Source organism: Setaria italica, chromosome VII (genome assembly GCF_000263155.2).
Source record: "Setaria italica strain Yugu1 chromosome VII, Setaria_italica_v2.0, whole genome shotgun sequence".
Taxonomy (NCBI): Eukaryota; Viridiplantae; Streptophyta; class Magnoliopsida; order Poales; family Poaceae; genus Setaria; species Setaria italica.
This window is the reverse complement of record NC_028456.1, coordinates 35,579,917-35,599,512: the sequence shown is the minus strand read 5'-3', so window position 1 is coordinate 35,599,512 and position 19,596 is coordinate 35,579,917. Positions and strand designations below refer to the sequence as shown.

General features: G+C 44.6%; 4 protein-coding genes, 1 long non-coding RNA gene, 1 other non-coding gene and 1 pseudogene across 8 annotated transcripts in view; 3 read left to right on the top strand and 4 right to left on the bottom strand.

Moving 5' to 3' along the window:
* The first annotated feature begins 74 nt into the window (after positions 1–74).
* Positions 75–7,322, top strand: LOC101757244 (annotated as a pseudogene).
* On the top strand, positions 2,423–5,974 carry LOC111257848. The gene is made up of 6 exons (XR_002678416.1): positions 2,423–2,464; positions 3,194–3,304; positions 3,426–3,586; positions 4,160–4,248; positions 4,459–4,492; positions 5,646–5,974. It is a non-coding gene; the product is annotated as an uncharacterized LOC111257848 (long non-coding RNA).
* On the bottom strand, positions 2,520–13,942 carry LOC101757640 (regulatory-associated protein of TOR 1). 3 transcript variants are annotated; one of them, XM_004977539.4, is made up of 20 exons: positions 13,596–13,942; positions 12,397–12,499; positions 11,874–11,956; positions 11,618–11,776; positions 11,412–11,528; positions 11,126–11,283; positions 10,879–11,033; positions 10,608–10,752; positions 10,457–10,535; positions 10,237–10,338; positions 9,958–10,041; positions 9,755–9,865; positions 9,315–9,668; positions 9,055–9,235; positions 8,322–8,933; positions 7,869–8,195; positions 7,647–7,770; positions 7,442–7,566; positions 7,227–7,366; positions 2,520–2,865 (listed from the first exon to the last, which is right to left on the bottom strand). In XM_004977539.4, exons 1-20 carry the CDS (start codon positions 13,917–13,919, stop codon positions 2,806–2,808), a joined length of 3,543 nt encoding a protein of 1,180 aa, XP_004977596.1. In that variant the 5' UTR covers positions 13,920–13,942; the 3' UTR covers positions 2,520–2,805. The 3 variants fall into 3 exon arrangements, with proteins under 3 accessions (XP_004977596.1, XP_004977594.1, XP_004977595.1); XM_004977537.3 differs by lacking the exon at positions 2,520–2,865 and having other exon boundaries at positions 7,025–7,366; XM_004977538.3 differs by lacking the exon at positions 2,520–2,865 and having other exon boundaries at positions 7,025–7,366; positions 7,647–7,767; positions 13,596–13,941.
* A 74-nt stretch (positions 13,943–14,016) lies between these two features.
* On the bottom strand, positions 14,017–14,088 carry TRNAP-CGG. The gene has a single exon. It is a non-coding gene; the product is annotated as a tRNA-Pro (tRNA).
* Positions 14,089–14,773: 685 nt separating this feature from the next.
* On the bottom strand, positions 14,774–16,764 carry LOC101756564 (BTB/POZ domain-containing protein At1g01640). The gene is made up of 3 exons (XM_004977536.3): positions 16,306–16,764; positions 15,741–15,917; positions 14,774–15,664 (listed from the first exon to the last, which is right to left on the bottom strand). The coding sequence occupies exons 1-3, from the start codon at positions 16,498–16,500 to the stop codon at positions 15,161–15,163; spliced, it is 876 nt and encodes a 291-aa protein (XP_004977593.1). The 5' UTR covers positions 16,501–16,764; the 3' UTR covers positions 14,774–15,160.
* Positions 16,765–18,729: 1,965 nt separating this feature from the next.
* On the bottom strand, positions 18,730–19,596 carry LOC101756158. Its single transcript, XM_004977535.1, has 2 exons — positions 19,370–19,596; positions 18,730–19,281 (listed from the first exon to the last, which is right to left on the bottom strand). The coding sequence occupies exons 1-2, from the start codon at positions 19,440–19,442 to the stop codon at positions 19,025–19,027; spliced, it is 330 nt and encodes a 109-aa protein (XP_004977592.1). The 5' UTR covers positions 19,443–19,596; the 3' UTR covers positions 18,730–19,024.
* Positions 19,425–19,596, top strand: part of LOC101754949 — a 3,115-nt gene continuing 2,943 nt past the window's right edge. The window contains exon 1 of the mRNA XM_022828786.1: positions 19,425–19,547. The gene's annotated coding sequence lies outside the window, so the exon portion shown is untranslated. The remainder of the gene's footprint in view (positions 19,548–19,596) is intronic.

The following is a 19,596-nucleotide window of genomic DNA, read 5'->3' as shown; positions in this document are numbered from 1 at the left end:
GGGATGGGATTGGGCTTGCCTGGTGCGTTTGGGATCCTTTGGGTTATATATAGGGGAGGGGTTGGGAGCGCGAGAACTGCAGGGAGGGAATGGCGACCACCACTCCGCTCGTCGTCTCCTCCTCCTGCCCCTATCCACACCACCGCCGCCGCTTCCCCGGCAAGCCGCCCAAGCCTAACGCGTTGCCCCCTCTACCCTCCCTCTCCCTCCGCGCCATCCCAGCCGCAGCCCCCCTCCCGCGCCGCCGGCGCAATGTCACCGCGGCCTACGGCGAGGACGACATGGACGACGACTTCGGCGACTTCGACGCCGACGACGCGGACGGCGTCGGCGAGGACGACGACATCGACAACGAGCAGGACTACGACGTCGCCTACGACCGCTTCCTCGCCCCCGTCAAGCCGCCGCTGCCTTCTTCTTCGCTGCACGGGGAGGAGGGGGACATCGCCATGGTCGCCGCCGAGAGCTTCGTCTCCACGCAGGACTCCGCCTCCGACACCGTCGTAGACTACACCGTCGACGAGGACGAGTTCCACAAGATCAGGCTGCTCCACTGCGACTTCCTTATACGAAAGGTGCCGGACCCCGACGACGACGTCTTCGACTTCAGAGAGGTAAGCTATCCATCCATCCAGCCATCCCCACATTACTTTCTGCCGGCTAGTGCATTTTGTGACAATATCTTGCAGCATTTCATTAAACATTCCCTGAAACATTTCATCGAACACGTATCTGGCGATTCTATCCAAATTGATCACAGGTATGAGTCTCTTGAGTCAACTGCACGCTGCTCATTTTGCTGAACATCACATCTCCTGTGCAACAGATGTATGTCACGCCGCCAGACACTGATATCTACTCCATTCCAAGGGTTCTTGCCCCAGTGCCACAGAAGGTGCACACTCAAGTTTCAGTCATTTCGTATTTCTGCTGAATATGAACTGGCATTGAGGCGTAATTGTTGGTTTCCTTGTTTCATTTAGTACGTGAGGTGCACAAAGAAAGATTTCAGCCGTTACAACGTGACTGAGCCACCAGTTGAGCATTTGCGTGATCCCCTGTACAAGACTGAGGGAAATCATGAAGGTATTCTCTCTTTAGTCTTTTTTCCCCTACCACCCCTATTATGCTTCGTTCTGTCAAAAGGCAAGGTAGACTTGGTAAATGTGCTGTGCAAGTTATACTACCCATATTTAGCACTTATGTGTAAGCTACTATTCTTGTGAAGTTGATTTAGTGAAGCATCTTAAAAGTTATTCTGCAGAGGTTTTATTTCTAATGCACCGGCTTTGAATTTATACTCGTCTGTATCCTAGTGGCCCAAGTACTGAATATCCTAACATAGGAATAGATAGATGAACAGTAAACGGCGTAGGTTTCTCTTTTTACTTCTATGGAAGGCAATGGTGTGCTTTTCTTTATCTTTATCTTTACCTATTATTAAAGCAAGTAACGCCTCTGCCTGGATTTTCGTACGTCGTGGTCATTTTGCAAAAAAACCCCTCAACTTTCAAGGAATCAACCCGCAGTCCATATTGTAAAGAGAGGAATGGCTCGGGTGGAAAAAGAAGGGAAGGGAGGGGGTTAAACGGGAAAAAGCTTATAAAACAGAGAGGGGAGGGGGATTGGGCGCACTCCGTCCGGCCGTCCGGCTCCGGACCCGGCGCCGCCCGGCAGTGGACTGGCGGGCGGCGGCTGGAGCGGGGCGCCCCGACGCTCCCCCACGCTGCCCCTGCGCGCGGCCTCAGCCGGAGCTCATCGGCGTCTGAGAAGGTGTCATCGGGGTGCCGGATCTGGATCCGGCAGGAGCGGGCGGCGACGGTGGAGAGCAGGGAGGGGCGATGACGGTGGAGAGCAGGGAGGGGCAGCAGAAAGCAGGGAGGGGCGGAGCGGGGGACCCGGGCGGCGGGGAGGTGCTCCGAGGTGGTGGTGGAGCAGGGGAGCCGGGCGGCGGAGCGGCCTCACGGTGGCCGGCGGAGCGGGCGACCGGCGGCCCCCTCCCTCCGAGCCGCGCCCCGCTCCGAACTCCTTCTCTCCTCGCTCGCTCTGCGCCGCCGCCACCTGCCCTGCACCGCCGCCACCTGCCCGCCCCCTCGCGGCCATATGTGCCCTCCGATCGATCCCTCCACGCCTCCAACCTCCCGTCGATCCCCTTCCTCCCCACCCTCAGACATTCTCCGTGGACGTCGCGGCGACCGAGGGGGCCCCGCTCGCCGCGCCCTTCACCATCGCGTCCTCGCGCCTCGACGCCGTCTCCAACGTCGCCGTGCGCGTCGAGCTCCGCAGCGGCGCCGTCGGGTGCGGGAGGCGCCCGTGCTGCCATCCGTCGTCGACGAGGACCAGCCGGCCGCGCTCGAGGCCCGCGGCGTCGCTCGGCGCGCTGCTCGACGAGGTCACCGGTGTCCTCCATGGACACGCCTTTGCATCGGTGAGGAATCCGCACCTTCCCTCGCCCGGCTCGCAGGTTAGTAAAATTTGCATTCTGTTGCAGTTAGGTTGACAGGTGCTTGATCTTGAGATGAAGAACGTGCGATTCGCGTTGAAAAGTCTAGGATGTTGTGGAAATCTTAAATTGTTGAACGTGGTGATCCCAATGTTGATGGGGTGACTGCACTTTGAAGTATAGGCTTCGATGTAGATGGGAATTGCCTTTCAGGCCATGAATTACTGAAAGATTTTGTTTCTTTCGGAGGATCTAATTTGTTGCCATCCTTACGAGGTGAGTGGCATGAAATATGTGAGAGGGATGAATGTGAGATGGCCTTCAGAGGAAGCGTAACTGAAAACCAAGCTTGGTTATATCCGCTAATATTTGCTCTGGATGGTAACTGGCCTGGTGAAATCGTCCTTGAAAACCCATTTAACCTGAAAAAAAATGTTTGGTTAGTTATAAGCTTAGAGCAGTTCATTCAGAATACAAGCCACTAAACCAACCAGTTTTGTATCCAAAAAAAAAAACCTACATAAGCATAAAGGTCCTTTCCATGTGACAAATCGATTATTTTGTTTAGCTCATGTAGAAAGGTTCCATTTATAAAAAAAGACCGTTGATGAATAAATGGAAAAATAGGCATGGATTAATGTTTGTTTCTGATATTCATATGTGTACTCAAGTGTTCGGTTGCTGTTTACACATCAAATACAAAGATTTCCCATTCCATGTGTATTTGATTGTAATTGTTTTCCAATTAAGGCTACAGCAGGAGTGGAGATGGCACTGATTGACGCGGTTGCTAACAGCATTCACATCCCTCTGTGGTGATTATTTGGAGGGGCATCAGATACTGTGACCACGGACATAATGGTATATTTTTATCCCATCATACTCTGCTCTATATTTTTGCTGGTCATCTAGCTGCTGGGCTTGGTTGTTTCAGGTGCGTTTGTTCTGAAAGTATGAAATCATTTTTTTACATTGTGCTTAGGTTGCTCCAGCCAGCAAATTGAAAGAAATATTACTTTGTTCACGACCTTATATATGTTGAATCAGCCGCTAAAATTGTTCTTGAAGCATATGGATGCAGTTTTGTTGATCTGTACACACCTCATTTACTGTCGGAAGATCCAGTGTATGGTGGCTATGAAGGTAGTCTTACTCTCTGCACAAAACTCTTTATATGTCTGCAGTTCCTTTTTAAAGATAGTGGCTACTGGCGACCACATTCATGTCTACTTTTATTAAAAATGGGAAACTACAGTTTTAGGTCCAGTAATGGTTTCAGGTCCACAAAGATTCAGTAATGCTTTCGTTTCTGTATGATGTGTCATATGTGTTTTTTCCTTGACTCAGCCGTTCGAACATGTTATACTTGCTCCTTTTCCTTTCCTTTTGTTGAACTTCCTTCTGTTGGCGCTATGATTTTTCAGTTGTGGACTTAGCAGTACTTGTTATAGTGGGAATACAATTCATATGTTGGTTAAGTAAGAATTAGAATGTAACTTTGGTGCTCAAGTCCCTAGAACAATCTGCGTGACCCATCAGAATGATATTGTGCCACATTTGCCACCATACTATTATTACCTAGGTCAATGGACATATCACCATTGTGCTAGAGAGGTATGCATAAAAGGAATTGAAAAAAATGCATCTGGCTGCTGAAGCTTTTTTTTCCAGACTACTCTTACATTATCTATTTCTTCTGCATTTGTTTCCCATCAGGTTTGGCTTCATGAGATCATAGGAGGAAATGTGGTTACCAGAAATGAGACAATCAGTGATGATTCCGGTGAGGACCCAACCTGCAGTAGGTATCTATCTGCCTCACATGGCCTCACAGTTTTGGACATTTACGTTCTTCCCTTATATTTCCTCCTTGGTTGGTGGAGTTAATCATCAACTATAGTTAAATTTACTTAGCTGCAAAATATCTGGATAAGGCTGTTCAATTGTTTTGCTATTGCACAGGAGCTAGGATGATATTAAAATCTTGATAAGGCTGTTGAATTGTTTTGCAACAGGAGCTAGGCTTGCCGACCGATGAAAAATGCCCTGGTAAGTTTGCTTACCAATGCTTTTGTTTCAGTGAAACATTCCTTTTCATTTCAAGTCTGATTTCTATTCGCCATTTTGTTGCACTTTTTTTATGGAACCATTTTGTTGCACATAAGTAGGTTTTATTGAGATAATGGACACCCTGTCAAAACTTGTGTTCTTTGATACTGCAAATCATCCATACTGCAAGATACTAATCGTCCAACATATAAGGGTTTTCTTGATGGACCAGGAAATTTAATTTTCACATTAAGAATTCTGATCTCTCACAATGCTCTAGCTAGCTCCGTGAAGACAGATGCCATTAATTTCTTTGTTTCATGACTGTAGAGCTAATGGCTCATGTGTATGGATCAAGGAAATTTAATTGGAATTGACTTCTCGAAGATTTGAAATTCTTTTATATATGTGTGTGTTGCACTTTGCTAAATCTAATATGAATATAGAATTCTTATTTATTAAGTTACTTAAAAACACGTGCCTGGCATAACTCTAAGGTTAACATTTGATTGAGTTTTGGCTTTTTGATTCAAACCATGTAGGTGCATCCATCTTTATCACTTATAAATAATATAATAATAATGTACAAAAAGAGGGTGCTTTCATGTGTTGTGCTGAAAAAAGGGCAAAGGAGAAGACACTCGAGAGCCGAATTAGAAGGGAAGATTAGCAAAGCAGAAAAAGACATGAAGGCACCAGAGCTGCATCTTATTTTATTCATGAGAACTTCAAGGGATGAAAGTAATTGTGCCTCCATCTAAATTTAATATGAATATAAAATTCTTGTCTACTATATTTTTTGAAAACTTGTGCGTATCTCACGAGCACTAAGAATATTATGTTGCTATAAGATCAGTAGATTGCGATGCATATTGGTCAAAACATCACGTTTTTCATGTTATTTATTACATTGAACTCTTTTTTTTTCTATTGCAGCAACACACTGTCATCAACATAGATGTACTGTATATTTGTGTACATTGCCAGTAAGATTAGAATACTATTTATCTATAATTTGTATTGACTTTTGAAAATTTAATATCTACTAAATAATATGAAATAATTTATCGCCTTTGGTTACTAATAATTTTTTTCTTAGAAGGAAGATTACTAATGAATGGATGTTTGGGCATTTTTCTGTGAATATGCCCAGGATGTTGAGTAAATGGCTGGTGGCTTGGGAGAATTGCAGGAGCCGTGGTGCAGAGTTTGTGGACTAATCTTCCCATATGCAGTGGGTGCGTCTTGTTTCTGATGTTCAAAACTTCAATTAGTTTTTCCCCTGTGTCTCTGGTGCTCTCTTTCCTGGATGAGGTGTAGTAGGTGAATTTTCACGTTTGGCTCCTGATCACCTAGAATTCGTAAAAGACATGACATATCCTACTGTTTGATGGAAAACAACTCCCACCAAGAGATCTGCAGTTTTTTTTTCTATTTGCGTGTGAACTTTTGAAATATTTATTTTTTCAGCATTTGCAGACTCGTACCAATTAGCAAAATTGCCTTGCATTTCATATGAACTTTTCTTCTCTCTGCGATGTGTTGGTTGATCAGCATATGGAAAAGACATTGGTTGAAGTGTTATGAACAAACGTATAATAACGTGAGAGCAAGTAATGACCCGTAGCAACGCACGGGCATTTCTGCTAGTATGTGTTAATTAGCAAGATTGGAAGAAAGTGCAGATGGTGACCTCTTACAACAAAATTTTACAATCAGAGTGCTATGAGGGATTAAGAGGCTGTTACAGCAGAAAAACAAGGCATATTACAGACTAAGATTACGGGATAGCAGCATTAGGTTGGGTGTCCCAGCTTTGAACCATACCAAGAATGCACTGCTAATGGTAGTAGCAATCCCAGAATATCTTTGTTTCTGAAGACCCTGGATCTTGTTCATTCCAGATTGTCCAAATCAGTTGAATTAGAGATGTCCACCTAGGTTTCTGTACCACCCTGCTTTGCTTACCCTCAATCAGTGAGCTTCTATTTGGACAATTTTAACTCTTAACGCGATTCTACCCTGGAATGTGAAGCGTGGCTGTTTATGTACAGCATAGTTTGACACTGGTAGATTGCTTCTCCATGTTATGATGCATTAAGAATTTGTGCTTATGGCCTTACAATTTTCATATTCAGAATATATGCCTCATGTTATTTTGCATTGCAGGTTTTCTTAACCAAACACTACAGAAACAGGCGCGCTGATGACCCAGATTTTTTCCTTGATTTTGAGGAGATTTATGTTATTGACTCGAAGACGAGGTCAATCACAAGAGCAAAAGTTGTGGTAAGATATTCAATATCTAGTTTCATATTTAAACGATACTTCCTTTGATATATTTGGGTTCCGCAAGCTGTGCTCTTTATAATTTTGGAGTAATCCTCCCTCTGTTAATTGATCTTTGAGAAAACTCCACATGACACCGAGTACCAAAAATAAATAAATAAAGGAAGTACCTACTTAGACCACTGATATCCATCCATGTCTGACAGGTTAGTGTCCCTGAAGGAAAGAAAAGAGATAGGCGAAACGAACTGCTACTGATACAGTTTTTATGTCTGAAGTTGTTCTTTATCAAGATCCCATATCAGGATAGAAGACATGTCACCAGATGCATACTATTGGGCAACAAAAGGAAGCAAGTACCCAGATGTATCAGAAGTTAGAACAACCTAAAATGCATAAAATAAAAACCGAAGTCCGAACGACTGGGAAAATAACAGAATAGTACCAGATAACCAGATTGCTGCTGCCAGTCGATCACAATACTGCGACCAGCAGCTCGATGACCCTGAACCGATGAGAAAGCAGTTACAAGTTTTTGTCCTCCACTTTGAGTAAAATTTTTCCATATACGTACATTTCCATCACCTGCAACATAAAAATTAGATAGTGCAATGGAGGAAGATATGCATAAAAGGAAAAACATAGAGAAGAGAGGCATACTTGAGGCAGCTAAAAGCAAGCTCTCATCAAGCTCATTGATAAGCAAGAGTTTAGATAGCCCTCTTTCGGACAACTTATGGTTTTGAAAAGAGTTCACTGGTAGCGCATCATCATAGTTCCACACTCTGACATGAGACAGAACTTTAGCACAACTGCAGCAGTGCATTTCAAGCACTAGAATTTCAAATTGCAATAATAATTTCACCTTATTTGCTCATTTTCATCAGCTGCAATGACGATTGGAGAGAATGGCAACAATAATGCTGCTTTTGTACCCGTCTCAAACCTTGTATCCCAACTAGCAATTTGACTTGTCATCTTGCAAGCTGCTATTCCCATGGTCAGCAACAAGAAAAAAAACAGCAGATAAATAAGCAAGAGTATCGATAACAATAATGTAATGCAAATCAATGTATCTGCCACGTACAGGATCGCTGGCACTTAGCAATGCAACCTAATGCAATTTGTTCTCTCTCTTCTCTTCTAGCATTGGCTTCTTCATTATCATCAGAACCAGTTAAAAGTGGCCTAGAGAAGTGACCACAACTCCAGTTGTAGATTGTTGATTGGGGAAGTATACTTAGTTCAGCATTACTGGGAGCCGCAACAGAGCTTAAAAGGGGACCAGCTAAGCCCTCAGGTGAATTCATAGGATGTGGTTTGAACTCCATAGAACACACTCGGCGTAATCCTGTAAGATAATCATGCTGAGGGGGGCTAACAGGAGGTGTCCTAAATGCAATTGAGAAGTTTCCTGCAAAATATTGGAAGACTCATTCAATAATTATTGACTTCCCCTCAACAACCAGTGCACAAAACTGAGGTGTTCCAACCTCCAAACACAGCAAGGAAAGTGAGTGATTACAAGTTTACAACTTACCAGAATTCATATCAAACCAGGAAGAAGAGCGTGCCATGCCAAAGTTTGATGGAGGTGCAGATGTCTCTCCTTGATGTGTACCTCCACTGTTAAATCTACTATTTTTCATTACCACTTGCTCAACACCTATAAGGGACAGTGCTCTCCGACCAATAGTTGCAATTCTTGGGTAAGGATCTTTAGCAACAGAACACATAGTTGATATAAATTGAGAATAAATGCCACTATCAACAGGTCTCGATCTGTTGTAGCTGAGACCACCATTACTTGCATTCTCTTTCAGTAATATGCCTGAATCAGAGTGTTGGGAAGAATCATCTGACTGGGGAGAGCCATGCATGATACTACTTGTTGCAATCGGGCTGCTCGTAGAAATTCTTGCATCACGGCCAGTGGCACTGCTATCACTGCCAACCCTTAGCACAGGACCAATATGAGAACCAAGGCCACTGCTGCCTTGTCGAATGTTGTTGGGACTGTAGGCATTGTTTGGACTACTTATATTGGCTAGTGACGGCAGTGACTTCAGCAATGAATTGGTTTGAGGTTTCCAATACTCAGCAGCAACAGATTTGAGATACTTATTGTGACCCAATGCAAACCGAGTAAGCGCTGGAAAAAAAATAATCAGGTCAACTCAAAATGGTTTCCAAAAGGTTAAAAAGAATATTCTATGTTCGACACAATAAAAAGAATATTATATGAAAAACGATATATTTTCTAATGCACATACCTATAGCAACCTCAGATCTAACAAGGGGGCTACAATCTGAGGAGACCTGCAGAAGGCTTCGAACGACAATTGTTTCAGCTTTTAATTTCTCGTCATCATCAGAATCATCATCGACACCGTTTAATGATGTTGATCCCATATCCAGGAGATTCCCTAATGCAAAAACAGCAGAAGCTCTGACCTGGCAAGACCAAAATATTGATTAAATATCTTGTGAAGTAAGCGAAGGGGAGAACAGATGAAATATGAAGGCATTGTACCTCAGGTTGTGTCTCTGATAACAAATAAGCTACAATTTCTGGTGCATTTGATTGCAGACCAAGTAACCGAGCCTCAGGGAAATCTTCCCAGAGTTTGCCAAGGCATAAACAAAGCCACTGCAAAAGCAAAGGTTCTGTCTGTGCATCATGTGGATTTTCAGGTTGCAGATGTCTCAGGCAAACATCTATAAGACCTGCATTAATACAGGCCTCTTGACCCCTTCTATGCCCATCCACAATAACTGCTAATACGAAAGCAGCCATAGCACGCTGCTCTGGGTAAGCATCCAAACTGTCAAGAAACCTGATAAAATATGCATGTCCTCCATCTTTAACCAAGTCAACCTGGCACGACTGCCATTCGGGGAAAAGCATAAAGGTTAACACCTGAACCTTATATTACAATGGAACTTCAAAAGATTCCACAGAAGAGTGCATACCTTATCAAGAGAGAGAATTTTTGTCCATATGAACACAAGAATTTGACGCAACTCCATTGCACTTGTTTGAAGCAGTTTGAGCACATAAGGGAAGATTCCAACAGACAGGGCCTAAAACATTGATGCAAAGCGGTTTGGACACATCGGAGCATAAATAACAAACACTTGTACAAAGGTACATGCAGAAGAGTTCAACTACAAACCAAATCAACTGCCCATGGTCCCATGTCAAGAAACCTTCCAAGCAGAACAAGTGCTCTAAATCTATGTGACTGACTACGCAGGACCTGCACAAAAACACAAGATGTAAGAAAAGGAAAACTAGAAAAGAAATCTGGTAGACAGGGGAAAACATGCGAAACATTTTACTATACTAAAATAGAATTATAGAAGTGAAGGGCAATGAGGTACTTCAGCAGAGTTAAACTGGGTTTTACAAATGATATTGACCTGTACGAAACTGTAACATAAAAATCTTGTACCTGAAGAACTATAGGTAACTGTTCAGGGGGCTTCTTGTCCTCAGAACCATGATCAAGCCACACTTCAAAAGCCGTCAGCTGTTCCGTAAAAAATGGGCTTGGCTGGTTTGAATTAGAAGACAGATAAATTTGGTTATACTGAAGTGATTATATTAGGATGACAAAACAATACTGACAACAACTTTGTATTTCTCAAAGGACTAGGTAACAAGTAGGAAACCTGAAACTCTGCATTTGGATCAGCAATTAACTGAGGAAGCTTGGAAAGACAAATCTCAGCAGCCATGTCCCATGCGTCCCTGAGATTTAGTGAGTTACAAAATGCACTGAATAACTAATGTAACAACATAAGAACTAGTCAGGTTAGCTACCACATATGGTGTTGATGTGTTGGCGGCAACAATGGATAAGAAATTGGAGAACAATTAGCAGATCGCATGATTCTCTCAGCAAGCAAGAAGTTGCGAAAGAGACTAGCAACCAGAAGATCTTGCCTGAAAAGCCTTTGGAACAGATCTGCACAGTGAAAGTGTGAAACTTTATCATAAACCCAATACAGCTAGACATTTATTTTTAACTCAAATAATCTTCTCTGATTTTATTTTTCTCAAAAGAACTATATCTATCTCCTAGACGCCATACCATGAGGAAGAACATTCCAGGCAATAGTGTCTGTAATAGCAGTGAAAATCCAATTCAGCTCTCCAAGAAGAGTTTTACGGTCATTTTGCCTTCCGGGGATTTGGTCTATAAGAGAATGATCCATAGAACCTCGGAGTAATGATCGTTTACAAAACCTGCATAGTTTATAGGCATGACCCCATGTAAGCACAAGATGTTAAATAAAAAAAAGTACAGACAATGGAGATCGGAGAGGGAGGGAGAGAACCAGTGCAATGCCATCTTGATGGGTGTTGTGAGGCAAGCTGTAAACACATCAGCAGGAAATTCTGCACTCTGAGGAAGTGTTTGATGTGCTTCGCAGGCAGCAAGAAGAATGCAATCCTTCTGTGAAGATGCAGAGGAGCTAGAACTCCAGTCTAGGCGCTGAAGTAAAAAGAAATCACTACATAAATTAGACAACTCTGGAACCAAAAAGAAACAGAGACATAAATCATGATTACCTTCAACTTCAAGAATAAGAGAAATATGCATTAATGAAGCGTATAGCATACCTCTAGAAAAGCTTTCACAATAATTCCAGCTGCTGAGCAGTCAAAAACATAAATGGAAGGTGTTTTTAGCCATGAATCAAGATCAGTAATTGGAAGGGGAATATACTGTGTGTAACTCTGCAACAAAATGCAAAAAAGACCATTTCATGAGAAGCGCCTATGATAAGTACATGCAGCAAGTAATACAGTGTCTTAGTAACATTTACCTTGTTAAACACCCAAATCTCACCATTAGCTGTAGGCTTTGGGACACCATGGCCATTGTAATGGAAAAGTACTCTCTCTGATCTGGCATATTTACGGCAAGTATTACAAAGCTTCTTCACTTCCTCCACTGTTGGATCTAGCTGAAGCTTGTAACGAGCCTGCAAGTGACATCAGGATTTAGGACAAGAAGATGCAAACAATCAACATCAAAATTCAAAATACCACAGACGTTAAACAGAAAAGCAAGTTCCTCACCTTAGGTTGCCAGCGTTCATACTGTGAGTGCAATGTTTTTCCGATATTTTCAAGGGCTTTAGGAGGTGCCATTGAAAATGGATCTGAAAAGAAAGAAACAAAATTGAACATATGTCAAGGCAATTCCCGAGTGCAATAACAGCATTTAAGTACAAACCTAACAACAAATATGAATTATCATGCCTAAAATCCGGTGAATTTTCCACTTTCTCGACAAAAAATTCCAAGTGATGCAGTATCTTACACTACAAAGTCTTAATTCATCTACCACCAAATGCCAGTTATACACATTCAACTATGGGATAGATGCATAAAATCAGCTAAAATGAAGCAAAATAATGTCATATGGGAACAGTAGGTGCCAGACAGTTTCATTGTAGCTGTTACATCCAGTTAAAAATATTTCACTTGGCACTGAGAAAAGCAAGACACAGTTTATACAAATGGTGAAAAGCAGTTCCAGTGCATCCTAACTCGCAGAGCATATCCATATGAAGATGAGCTGAATCGAATAAGAATTTACCTATCCAGCACTCCATTCTTGCACAAGGGGAAATTTTAATTACATCCGGTGGATCAACACTTATGTTTAAACATAGTACAAGTGCAACACATCCAGTCTTCATCTGTACAACCAAATCCATCATTGGTAAATGTCATGTAAAAGATGCCGTCAACATACAAGAAAATACAGAGAATCATCTCATGGCCAGAGACAATAGAAACATTAAATAGCTACAAATTCCATAATGACATAGTAATTTGTTACAGTGGAATCTCATAAGCATTCTTTAAGCCTCCATTGTTGACACTAATAACTTGGGCAGGGAACTTTACGTCGGCCACTGGATACTAAACGACACAATCCACAATCCAGGTTTTGTCCATGTTTTAACTTCCAGCTTCACCAACAGTACACCAGTGAAACTTGCGTATCTCTTTAACAATGTGATGCAAGTCACTCAGTCAATGATAAGCAGTGTCGCCTGGAAGGGCGACTAGCCATTCGTTCTGAATGCAATAGCAACTAGTGGATCCCAAAAACATTGGAGGATTGCGCAATTTCCATTGTGTTGTATATGTAGGTATGCAGAGGCCACCATAATCATCACAACAATGAAAGGACCTGTTAGGTAAGTCCAGGCCTCCAGGGTAATACTGTTTACTTGGTAATTTGAAATTTTATCCAAAAACAGACTGGTCATAACACTGGTTATCTACTTAACTGGTAATGAAATTAAAAATGTGCACGAGTCTGATGTCATGGCAGGCTACAATATTCCCCTTTTGTATTAATTATTATTAAAGCCAATCACTGCGATACAGTAAAAGGAGTAGCATGACGATATTTAAGCCTGGCCCTGAGAGCCCCCGCAACTTTTGGAGACACTTGGGAAGCAGAAGATTATCCTGCTTACAAGACTAGTGATCGAAACATTACTTATCCCATGACTTTCGAGGTCTCATTCCATCTGGCAGCGCTGCAGTTAAATGGTTTTCGTAACCGAAATTGATTAATGATGTTGAGTGAGTTTGCTGGTACCATAACCACTTCACCCGACAAGCCGGCAGCCGCTGCCCCTAATTTACAATTTTTAAGCTCAGCTAATCGCAGACCTATGAATCCCGAGAAGCCGAAACGCGCCCAATCTAGCGAGCAATCAAGTAATATAGCAGAATCAGTAGAAACAGCATCCGCATACTGGTGATCGCATCCATTACCCGGTCCTTCGGGCGCCACTTGGAGACCAGGCCGGTGGTGGAGGGCCCGGCGGCGGCCGCCGCAGCCTCGTCGAGCGCCTCGTGGCGCTGCTCGCACAGCACCACCACCTGGGGCAGGTACGCCACGGGCTCCGGCTTCTCCACCTCGGCGGGCTCGAGCCCATTCCTGGGCTCCGGCCCGTTCGCCACGGGGAGGTCATCCGTGACGTGGTTGTTGTGCTGGTGGTGGTGGTTCGGCAGCGGCGCCGGGGGCGCGGCCGGCGACGGCGACGGAGAGGACGAGGAGTGGACGAGCCTGGAGGCCATGAGATCTCCCAATGCCATGCTGGCCGCGTGTCCCCTCCGTCCTCAGCCCGCAGCAGCCATGATGTTGGAAAACTGAATTCTGTTGCAACGGAGGAAAAAAATAAAAAAAATGGTGGGGGTGTTGCGAGAATCGAACTCGCGACCTCTCGCACCCGAAGCGAGAATCATACCACTAGACCAAACACCCGTGCTGTTCTGCTGCTGATAATTACTTTAACTAAACTAACTATGTTTGTCCGCGACACTACATCCAAGAGCAATTTGCATCTGTATTACCAAAATTTGTTCCGTATGGTCCCATTGCGGGTAAAAGTATATTTAATTTTTTCTAGAATACGCAGAAGAGCTGCGTATTTTTTGTATTAAGAAGAAGAAATGATGGAAAGTTAAGTTCAACGCGGGCAAATCGGGCACACGCACACGGATTATCTTGTCTAGATTTTGTACCCTAGAGATAAACAACTGACAACCAACAGAAAATGAGCAGGGAAGGAAACTAAAAGTATATTTATCTACGTGCATACAGGGAAAGTGTTGCCGTTGATCGACGATCATCCAATTTTTTTCAGTCTTAAAGCTGGGCATGGGAGACAGCCATAGCCATACGACACAACACAAGGCATCGTCGGGCAGCAGCCCGTGAGAGGCAGCTTGGAGGCACGTCCAGCTCACGCCCCCCACGAGACCTTGTAGCATGCATGTATATATGTCCATGATCACCTGCATGCATTTCGATCGTCTATAACCTCAAAAAGCCAATAATCCGTAGTTTTATGATTCTGATGAAACCGTGTTGATGCACCCCAATGATCCATCAGTACAGTTCACTGATCTTCAAGAAAGGGGAGAAAAAAAGAGAAAGAGACACCATATTGTCTGCTACTTAGTCCTTGTATATATGTATATAACTGAGGAGCTACTTCCTGAAATCCTCATTACAGACTCTGGGTATGTGAAGAGAGAGGGAGATATGTCATCAGGCAAGGAGAAGAAGAAAGCAGCCTTAGAAGATCATGAAGGAAACCGGAACTTGCCATTGGTCCTTGGAGCTAGCGCAAGCTTGGCCAAGGAATTCATGGAGTTGAAGTTTGTTTTCTGTTCCTCAGCATGGTTTCACAATGAAACACTACTACAGCAATGCAAGTCTTGTTAATTTGCAATGGTATCCTCTATCGAAATTACAGATGGGTATGATCAAATTACAGATGGTACGTCACTCAAAAACTAATGCAAAAGAACCTTCCTACATAGGAGTATGATCAAACATCCTCTATGCACGGTGCTTTATTAGTCGTCGTCGTTGTCGCCGCCGGCGACATGTTGGCCGCCACCAGCGCCCGGGTGATCTCCACGCACAGCCCCGCGTTCCTGACGGCGAACTCCTCGTACTCCGCCGAGAACACCACCTGCGCCGCGTGCTCCATCACGGTGCGCATGGCGCGCTCCCTGAGCGCGGCGCTCGAGCTCAGGTCCGCCACCTCCAGCGTCCGCAGCACGTTCCGGGGCTCCACGGCCGCCGCCATCAGCCGCGCCTCGCAGGCCCGCCGCAGGAACGGGACGTCGTACTTGTCGGCCGCCACGAGCAGCGCGTGCAGGTGGCGCTCCGGCAGGTCCTCCTGCTCGAGGGCGCCGGTGTAGAGGAAGGCGAGGAGGAGGGAGAGCTCGTCGTGGGAGAGCTCGGGGAGGGAGATGGAGTCGCCGGCGGCGGCCTTGCAGTGCTCGTCGCCGGACAGGACGTGGCGCAACACCTCGGACCTCGCGGCCTGCGCGAGCACGAGTTGGGTGGGCTTAATTTAAACTTCAGTGGAGGCCCATCAGTATGCTAAAAGGCCCACTCACCAGGATGGCTTTGTGGGCTGGAATTGGGGCCCCAGTGCCGGGTTTCACGACGATGTCGGTGTGCAGCTCCTCCTTCCACGCCAGCGCCAAGCCTTGCTGGAGGAAGGCAGCTCTCTGGCTGGTCTCCTCCCTGCTTCTCATCTCCTTCTTCACCAGCTCCCATGCATGTCTCATCCCCTGCATTCAACCACACACACACACAAAAATTATGCTGGCAAAAATCATACTAGCACCTCTGACTTTAGTGTCATTTTTTGCTACTGAATATGGATAAATCAGAAATAATTCCTGAGGTTTTTTTTTGGCTGCAAAACAGAAGGGAATTCTCTAACAAAACCTTTCAGTTGAAGCATACAACTGCGATGGTGACATGCAGCTCTACTAACGGCAAACAGTTGCTATCACACCAAACCAAAACGTCGATCGATAAGCTAATGCACCTTGCAACGAACAGATTAATGGCTGAAATCATATAATTCAGCCAGCCATGTAATTCTGGCCTTATGAAATCGATCGAGATGTCTAACATCTGAAACCGTAAGGAAAGTTAGGAGCTAGCTCTTACCATGGTTGAGCTGTTAGGCTTCATGGACGACCCGAGGGACTTGACAGAACCATGGTCGTCGCCATCTGCTTCTTGCTCATCCTTGTTCAGCAGGAAGCCGATGATGGCCTTGGCACCTTCATAGCAGGGAGCACAGATGGCGTTCCTCGGAAGCCTGTACATGGTGGCCATGGGACTGCAGATGCAGCAATCCATGCTTCTTCTACCTCCGGCTCAGCTGCTTCCTCCTCCTCGCCTTCCTTCTGCTTCCTCCTGCTCCTCCTCCTTCTCCCTCTGGTTCTGCAACTGCAACGATGCTAACAGCAACAAGCTGTTCTCCATTTGCTTTCGCGTTGGGTGAGGAGGGTATAAGAATGGATGAAGCCAGCAGCAGGATGGTGTGTTGTGCTAGCTGCTCTTTCTTTTTCCAGAAACTGGCCGGTATGCGGTGGTTGCTGACTGAGACAATCAGGGGGATTAAAAAAATATAGGAGAGCTGCGTATCATTCCGAAGAAAGAACGTTTGAACACGCACACGCTCTGAACAACGGTGGCAACGCATCACCCAACGGTGGCAATCAGGGGGATTGATATGAAATTCTCCTGATTTTCATAAATGTGCAACGCATGAATGTAGTCGGTGCATTGACACTCTTTTTCGTGCCAGGTGTATTTACTAAACTGACCTTGGCCGGGTCTCTTCTTCCATTTCCAAATGGAATGATGATTGCTGGATTAGCAGTACTACAACAACCAATCATGCAAAATGCAAGGATTTAATTGGGTTTTATATATACCAAAAAGAAGGAAGTATGGTGCTCAAAGCTAGAGCAGACATTGTCTTTGTGGATTTTTTTTCCTTTTATTTAGTGCAAGCTTAGGTACAGTTGTCTAATGCTGGCCAGTGAAGCTAACTACTGTGTACCTAGAACAGCCTGTTCATGGACTCTACTGTCGAGGGTCGGAGTACTATACTTTACGGCATAATTAGTGCAAATGAAGATCTTAGCTGGCTCCGAAAGTACTCAGCACAGAGACAAGATTACTGATACAAAAGTGCTAAATTTCTTTTTTCATGAAAACGCAGGAGAGCCGCGTATCTTCGAATTAAGGAGTCCTAAATTTCATTAGGGCAGTTGAAGATCTGCCTACATAATTAGCAAAATGGACGTTGCGTAAATAAAGTTGGAAGGTCATTACCGTCTTTCCCTCTGAAGAGACGATACAAAATGATGATTACATGCATGATTATAAAAAAATGAATGGAGAGAATCATGGAGCAGCAGAAGGGTTGACAGGGACTTTGTAACCTAATTAAAAGAGACTTTTTTTTTTGGGGGGGGGGGGGGGGAGGAACTGAAATGGAAGACGTGGATGTTGGGGACTTGGAGGGTGGCACGCTTAGGCTATGCTGCGTTAACAAGCTAACCACTAGCCACCCGACATCATCAGAGACCCACTAGCTCTTTTTAATTTCAAGTAATGCTAGCTGCTAGCAGACCACAAGAATATGAACATGGAATTGCATTGTAGTACTACACACTAGTGCCATAGGGATAAAAGGCATGGTTTTTAGTTGATCTCAAGTATCATTGCAGAAAAAACATGCTATCATGAGTACCTTAGATAGCCTTTTTTTTAAAAAAAAAAGAGAAGAAGAAAGAAAGCATGCTTGTTAATTAGTGTAATAATCCCTGTCCCCAGATAGGGAAAACATGTACTAGTATAAAAGGGATGATGATGATGATGATGCGGACAAGAAGTCTGGCCGGAGATTGATGCGTCCAATATAATTCCATCCTAGTTGATTGTGTTTATCTGTATTGTAGTTTCGGTGGCAGAGGGCCTGATACTTTTGATGGTGTTGCAGAGTTTGCATGCCTGGATGGGATGGCCTACCTGCTTGTACATGTCTGCTCTGCAATTCCTCATCAGATTATATAAGAGCAAAGCAGGCCTTTACATGGGCTGACTCTGGGCTTATGGACTGTGACCCAATGTTGTGTCTGGCGGATTGAATTCTTGTGTTGCTGCAGATTGGCATTTGGCAACCCATTGTGTGTTTAACTTATGGAAAATGATCGTGCAAGGCAGTCACACACGCCGTCACATCACATTCCTCAATTTTTTTTAAAACAAAGTTCGATGTAAATTTCCTCTCAGAATGTTCCGTTGCAACATCAAAATAAAATATCCGCAACATCAAAAATATATAATTGCAACATTGAAAAATATACGAAAAATGACTGCGTCATTTCACTTTGAAATAGAAAATTTCCGTCGTAATATAAACAAACACTACGTTTGATGCAATATTCACTGTGAAACACATACGGAAACAATACCTGCAACGATTAACTATTGAAACATATCTCGAGCCGATTCTTTTAGATACTGAATCGAGCCGTCCGATTTGTTTTTATTCTGAAAGTAAGAGCCTTAGCATCACCGAAAAAGAAACATCATTATAGTCGTCATCATCACCATTCAATAAAATCAAATGGTTCTAGCAGTACAGGAGGAGGAGGACCCATGCAATACAACAAGTAGAACCTGCATGCTCCCCAGATGCTGCCCGCCCTATGTTGAGATGGATAATGTAGAGTAAACGAAACCAGGGGCGAGTCAAGCTGGATGGATTAGGACAAAGCCGCCACGTCATGCCTCTGCCTGCCTCCCCAATTATTGCTACTAATTTATTTATTCCGTTCCTTCTCCGGCGATCCTCCCAACGGAAGGATTACCAGCTCCAGCGCTCGTTCTCGTTGCCGTCGGCGTCCGTGGCCGGCGGCAGCTGCGAGTAGAAGTCGAGGTCCAGCTTGTCGGCGTCGTCGTTCTTGCCCTTCTTGTTGCGGTAGTGCACGAACGCCGCCGCTCCGCCGAGGACGGCGAGGGTGAGCGCCTGGGCGTGGATCCTGGCGTGGATCAGCCTCAAGCTCGTCGCCCTCCGCCGGCTGTACGCCACCGACGCGCCCACCGCCGCAGCCCACACGCCGGCTGCATACAGACGCATCAAGTGAGCTAAAGGTCGATTCAGCAGCAAGGGAAATTCAGAGGGGATCGGATCGGATCACTGACGACTCACCAACTGTTGAGAGTTTGTGCTCCTCCACCCAGGACTGCACCGACGAGCTCGAGCTCATCCTCTTGGAGTCCATGGACCTTCAATTCCTCTGCCTGCTGATGACACGGAACTAGCTAGCTACCGGGTCTTGGATTACTTGGTGATGCTATGGATGGACGAATGAAAGGGATTGGTGGCAGCAGTGAGTTGAGATACTTATAGCTCACTAGTGGTTGGGTTTTGTGCGA

Coding starts and splice junctions, on each gene's coding strand:
- LOC101756158 (XM_004977535.1), bottom strand. CDS start 19,442: ATGGACTCCAAGAGGATGAGCTCGAGCTCGTCGGTGCAGTCCTGGGTG. Junction 19,282..19,369: donor GCACAAACTCTCAACAGTTG/GTGAGTCGTCAG, acceptor GTCTGTATGCAG/CCGGCGTGTGGGCTGCGGCG.
- LOC101757640 (XM_004977537.3), bottom strand. CDS start 13,919: ATGGCATTGGGAGATCTCATGGCCTCCAGGCTCGTCCACTCCTCGTCC. Junction 11,957..12,396: donor AAGAATGGAGTGCTGGATAG/GTAAATTCTTAT, acceptor CTTTCTTTTCAG/ATCCATTTTCAATGGCACCT. Junction 10,753..10,878: donor CTGGAATGTTCTTCCTCATG/GTATGGCGTCTA, acceptor TTCACTGTGCAG/ATCTGTTCCAAAGGCTTTTC.
- LOC101756564 (XM_004977536.3), bottom strand. CDS start 16,500: ATGGATTGCTGCATCTGCAGTCCCATGGCCACCATGTACAGGCTTCCG. Junction 15,918..16,305: donor AGCCTAACAGCTCAACCATG/GTAAGAGCTAGC, acceptor GGTTGAATGCAG/GGGATGAGACATGCATGGGA. Junction 15,665..15,740: donor CAGCCCACAAAGCCATCCTG/GTGAGTGGGCCT, acceptor GTGCTCGCGCAG/GCCGCGAGGTCCGAGGTGTT.